At 28.7% G+C, this 6,417-nt stretch overlaps 1 protein-coding gene across 1 annotated transcript; it reads left to right on the forward strand.

Annotated features, from left to right (window-relative positions):
- Positions 1-3,062: 3,062 nt before the first annotated feature.
- LOC129971967 (zinc finger protein 182-like) lies at positions 3,063-3,806 on the forward strand. The gene has a single exon (XM_056085947.1). The coding sequence runs from the start codon at positions 3,063-3,065 to the stop codon at positions 3,804-3,806; it is 744 nt and encodes a 247-aa protein (XP_055941922.1).
- The last annotated feature ends 2,611 nt before the right edge of the window (positions 3,807-6,417 follow it).

Genomic DNA, 6,417 nt, shown 5'->3' on the forward strand with positions numbered 1-6,417 from the left:
TTACTTTATTATATATTTAAAAAATATATCAAAAGAACACCAGTTTTATTCTTATAAAAATAAAGAATTTATTATAAAATGATATACAATTATTTATGACCGCATTCACCCTTTCAAAACGAAACGATAGTGTGTACAGTTGTTCAGCTCATTTCTTGATAGAAATAAATTTTTAACACAGCATGTTTTAGTTTTATTTCTCTAAAAGGTACAATAATCCACTTTCTTTTTTTTTGCTCTCTTTATTTTACTGACGTAAAATATATTTAATCATCGTAACCACTGACGCCGTATTATCACTGACGTAACAAATAAAATGACAAGTTCCTGGCGGAACAAAGTATAAACTATAATAAATTAATACTTATTTGTGCTGTAAAGATATATTACCAACATGTTAGAAGGTGACACAACATGCAGAAGTTTGAAATCTGGATATCACTGGCGTGATACAACAACTTATATTCCTGACGGAACAAAATCACTTATGTGATACAACAAATTATATTCCTGACGGAACAAAATCACTGGCGTGATACAACAAATTATATTCCTGACGGAACAAAATCACTGGCGTGATACAACAAATTATATTCCTGACGGAACAAAACTATATCTTTACATGCGCACCAAATCAGTAAACATTTAGCTTACCTGAGTTCCTTTAGCTACTGCCGTAACTTCCCTCATCACATACCTGGATTCGGTGGGTTAACTCGATTTCCTTCTGGATTAAAAGAAAAGATAATAGACACCTTCATTAATCCAGATCCCGTTCGCTGCCACCAAGATGTCGGCACTGCCGAGCTTTTTTATTAATTCTTATTTCTCATCAGAAAAATTAATAAGGCAAAGACTGCCCTTTTAGTAAATAAATGTAAACGAAAATAATTGGCCTGACACCATATTTAAATTTTTTGATAACATTTAATTGACGTAGGACGAAACATAACATATAAGAACACTATTACAAAATTTAGTACGTTAACATAGAACTTTCGAACATTCATCTCTCTCCTCTCTCGGCCGCGTCTCTCACGCCGTCCTTCTTCTCCACCCTCTTTCCTCTTCAGTTCGTTTTCTGGTTCTACTCATCCGCAGCGCCCTCACAAACATTTTAGCCATATTATCTTTCCGAGACGGGATATTAAATTTCTAATCGATTCGTCATTAGAATAGCTCATTTATTAAACCTTCTGATTAGAAGATTAGTCACTGAAACTTCTAAATTGCGTAAACAAATGATAATGCAATTAAAGAGCAGATAAAATTCCAGTCAATGAAAGTGAAGACAAGCACTGCTCCCGTATATTCATATTTTTCTGATCTTACGAAAACTCGAGCTCTAATAAATTACAATCCGGTGTTGAATTTCATACCTTCGAAGAGATGACATTCAGAAGAGAACCATATTTTGTAATAAAAAATGTATATGTTAAATACAGGAGTTTTGGTTTAGGATTTAACTAGAAATAAAATGGATTTTACTTTTGATGAATATTAAATAATTGCTTTCTCTTTCAATTAAATGAAATAAAAAAACTTTTTTGTACAAATTTACATCGTAGAGTAGATATTGAAGTATTTAGGGTATAAAGCTTTAGTGGTCGGAATCAAGTTATGCAGAAACTAAAAATGAAAATTCTTTACTTAGATTTTGGGATATTATTTCAATAAAATTTGACTTTTATCCTCTTTATGAGGTGTTTTCAAGGGTATAAAATAATAAACATTATGATTTTATTTTCATACAATGAATAACAGATTTCATTTTCTTGAATATATGCCGAATCCTCTTTATTTGTCTGAAGAAATTTGTATTTATATAAGAATATTTACTACTTAATTTATACGAAAATAAATATTATTTCAAAAGATATAAATTTTCAGTACTAGACAGCATGTTGAGTGGGTAAAATAAATAACAAGGTTTTGCTTAGTTTTTTTTTAAATATCTTCTATACTTTAAACAAATCTATATTGGGACAAAATAATAAGTTTCTATTAGAATGGGCTTCTTAATTTAGAGCAGTCAAATGACAGGGAATTGACTTATAATCATTATCAAAATTTACGCTTGCGAAATATTTAAAATAGAAACGTCCAGAGGAATAAAGATAAAAGGATTAAATTATTTATTTCCAGATTTCATTTTACTGCTATTATATTTCTTTTTAGTCCCATTCCAAAATAATTGTTCATACACAATCTGATTACTGAAATATATCTTAAAAGTAAATAATTATAAATATGGATTTAAAAAGCTTTTGACCTCAGAAAATAAGACGGAAACAGAATCGTTTCTCATGGATAAAGAGGAGAAGGAAAAAATCTTAATTTGTCCATATAAAATATTTTTATCAGAAACTCACTGAATTTCGAACCATTTCACAGCTATTAATGTAATCGAGAGAATAAACTCATAAAAAATGTTTTTCATAAAATGTAATGAAATGTAAATTCTTACTTCATAGACAAGTATAGTTCTAATTTGAAATCGTATCTTTTTATTTTAATCTTATTTTATATCCTTTTTTTTTTCAAATTCTTAAACCTGGCAGGAGTTTTGATTGTTCAATGAATCATGAAAATATACTGAAATTAATAAATTCAAATCAAATGTAGAACCAGACTCAAAAGAAAAAAAAACTCTTCCTTCAACCATGACATCTACGCTAACTTTGTTTTAGTACGATACTTTTAAAATCATATTTTTTATACTAATTGGTTTCCAGATTAAGGTAATTAAAAATATCATATAATTATGCAAAGCGAAGACCGATTTTAAATGTCAGGTGTCGTGATCATTATTAGAATCGAATCCGGTTGTTAATTTTACTACAAAGTGCTCTAGCATGTTATTTAAGAAACGATAAATTCATAATTTATTACAGTTTAGAATCTACTTTAACTTTCGAAAGAGCTGCGTACTATAAAAACTCAGCACAATGCTTACAGCATGAAACTGTTAAAACTGCAGAAATCCCAATTTCTTTTCTTCTCTTTTATAAAAGTTTATTGTACATTTGTGATAAGATAAAATTTTATTTAGGTTGATAATAATGGATCAATACCATTGCAGACGTTGCGGCAATATTCTGACACGCGATGAGGATCACCCTTGCTTCTTCCACAAGAAATTTGATTATATGTATTTTCTACAACGGCCAGTAGAATCGGATAAAAACAGTGATGAAGAAAATGTTATCAGAAATGCTCTTTCAGATAATAATAATGTTTCCGGAACAGCTAATTCGACTGTGAATCCTGATCTGCAACAAGGAACTAACGAGCCGAAAAATGACCAAACGCAAGTTTCAGAAGGTGTAAATGATGAACATATTTCACCCGAAGGGCTCTCTGAGAGTCACTGTAAGAAAGATAAAATGCTCATAGACGTGAAAAAACCTACCTCTTCGAAGGAGGAGGACAATGCTGTGGCTGGACCTTCCGGGATGTGTTCTCGTCAGAAGAAATTCCCTTGTAGTTTATGCCCTAAGGAATTCAAGAAAGAAGCTTACCTCGTCAAACATTATAGAATGCACACTGGCGAAACGCCTCATGTGTGTGATATATGCGGAAAACGATGCAATAAAAAATCACAACTTATAACCCATTATCGAACACATACTGGCGACAAGCCTTTCGTGTGCGACGTCTGTAACAGAGGTTTTGCTCTAAAGAGTAATCTTAAAGTACATGTAAGGACGCATACTGGAGAAAAACCATATAAATGCCCAGCTTGTGAAAAGTCTTTCACAAACAGCAGCGATTGTAAAAGGCATCACAAAAAAAAACACGGGTGAAATTAATTTGCAAAATACAGAATTAATTCTTTTAATCTAATATAAAACTAAAATTTTTAAAAATTTCCTCATTAATTTAACTGTTTTGATGACGCACGTTTCTAGATTTTTAAACATATAAGCTATTGTTTTTAATTTGCTGTTGACAATGAAAATATGTTCTTCTGCACAAATGACTTTATATTTATGTGTTTATTGTTTTTAATTTTTAAAAATTTTTTTCGTGGTTTTTAATCTTTGTGAGTTATATCCTAGTGAGTTTAAAACAAACTTGCAGGTTTGAGCTCCCTTCTAATAAAACAATCATTCCCTGCTTTCGCTTAAATTCGTATAATAAATATTTCCAAATATAATTATATTCATTGTTTCATTTCTTGTTTTTCAGAGTATTTGGGAAAAATTTAAATACTAAATAAGTGTTGGAATTTGCATATTATGACATTTTAATTGAAATTCTGATCGACTAATAACTGTAATAATCGACAGCAATACCTTGCTTTTGAATTGGTGTAATAAATTAGGTTTTTTAAACTTGATTATTAATTAAAGAATGAATATTTGCTTCAACTGGACAATTTAGATAAGTCTTTTGTGAATATTAGTAACGGATTTCGGAAGTAATACCTTTCTTCAAATCTTGTTGCTTTTGCTCTAACACAGATTTTTAATGCATTTTTGTAAATATTTTAATAAATATTTTTATATTAAATATAAGATTCCAATATCTTTGTAATTTTTTTTCCTTTCTAAGAAATTCTGTATGGTAATTTGCGATGAAGAAATAAATTCTGTGAATTCAATGTGAATTTTATTTTCAATAATTTGTGTATTATCTTCTAATTAGAAAGATAAATCTGTTGAGACATGCTGGACAAATAGAATTTCCAACTTTGGCAAATGTGCATTTTAAAGGTTGGGAATTTCAGTTCGGTAAGAGGATTTTTTAAGAATTGCCAGCAGTTTAATTAGTTAAAAACAAAAGAAATTTTGGCGTAATTCCCCAGTAAATTCGGAAGCAAAAACTTATTTACACAATAGACTAAACTTCGAAGCATAATCCTTTCACAGATACAAATTTTAGACGCATAATCGTATTTTCTATCTTTAAAAAATTTAAAAAAATATTTTTTAAATTTATTTTACAGCAATATGTTTCGTTGTTGATGTAAAACTCTGATTATTTTCCATTTAATAATTTTTTTATGTTATAATTTCACATTGCTAACGGCCAAAATATTATGATTCGACGTATTTTTTCATCTTGAGTGGTTTCAATGTAAAATATTAAAATACTCTTATATTACAATTTTAAAGGTCTAAAGAAATTATTACTACAGTTTAGTTTGGAATCAGGTGGTACTAAAATTATTTAAATATACCCTCTTTTATTAACTCTGCCCATTCTTACATTGTGGTTGTATGTAAACAGATATAGAAAAATTGGGGAAAAGATATAACAAAATAAACAGTACAGTGAATAATTATTAAAATACCATAAGTTATATGGTTATTAATCCATCTATTGAAGCTATTAAACCATATTATTAAAAAATGTTTAAATAAACCATTTTCTACCATCAATCATTCATCCAAACGCACAATCTGTCACAAAAAGGTGTTTGTGATATGTAAATCTGAAAAGAAAACTTAAAGAAACTGATTTCTTCTAATTTCTCTTTCAAAAAGAGAATAAACATATAATTCTCACTTTCTGATTTCAAATTATTTTGTATACAAGTCGAAATAAATCGTCTGTCTTTTAAAAGGTAAGAGTTGACTCTAAAATGGAATGTAATTTTCTCTTCAAATATTTTTTATTTGGTTAAAATATTTTAATGTTTCTAAATGAAATTTACTTTGATTGCTCTGTCGAATAGCCTTAATTTTCTGTTCAAAGCTATAAAGCATACATGTCTTTAATGCTCTTATTTATAATTGAATGTCAACTTTTTGATTAGACAAGTTATGATTTGGGATTAATCCTTTACCTAATTTAAAAATGGACATTTCCTTGCATATTAGATCACTCAATAGATGGCTCTGGGACTCTACAATTATTTTTTGTACCTCAAATGCGTTAGCTTATATATATATATAATGTATATATATATATATAATGTATATATATATATAAATGTATATATATATATATATATATATATATATATATATACATTTATATATATATATACATTTATATATATATATATATATATATATATATATATATATAGAGAGAGAGAGAGAGAGAGAGAGAGGCATCTTTTACTCTGTGTTAGACATACGAAAACTATTTAGATGCACACATTTTTTTGAACATAATTTTCCCTTTCTTGTTATATTTTTCCATCGAATTTGGAAGGTTATAGTTTTGTGTTGATGGTGCGAGGTATTTGATCATCAATGTTTGCTCCTTTGCGCTAAGGAATCATCAAGTCTTCGATTCATTACCCTTTCAATGATTTCCTTGGCTTCATATTTTTTATTTGAAATCCTCTTAGAGTGATTCCAGTAAAAAAAATAAAAGAGCGGTCACTTTTATTGTGTACAGTATATCTTCCCTTGACCTAGACTATGTGCTCTCTATTCAGCGATTCTTAAACTGAAATTC

The sequence above is a fragment of the Argiope bruennichi genome, chromosome 6, assembly GCF_947563725.1.
Source record: "Argiope bruennichi chromosome 6, qqArgBrue1.1, whole genome shotgun sequence".
Classification (NCBI taxonomy): domain Eukaryota; kingdom Metazoa; phylum Arthropoda; class Arachnida; order Araneae; family Araneidae; genus Argiope; species Argiope bruennichi.

Coding starts and splice junctions, on each gene's coding strand:
- LOC129971967 (XM_056085947.1), top strand. CDS start 3,063: ATGGATCAATACCATTGCAGACGTTGCGGCAATATTCTGACACGCGAT.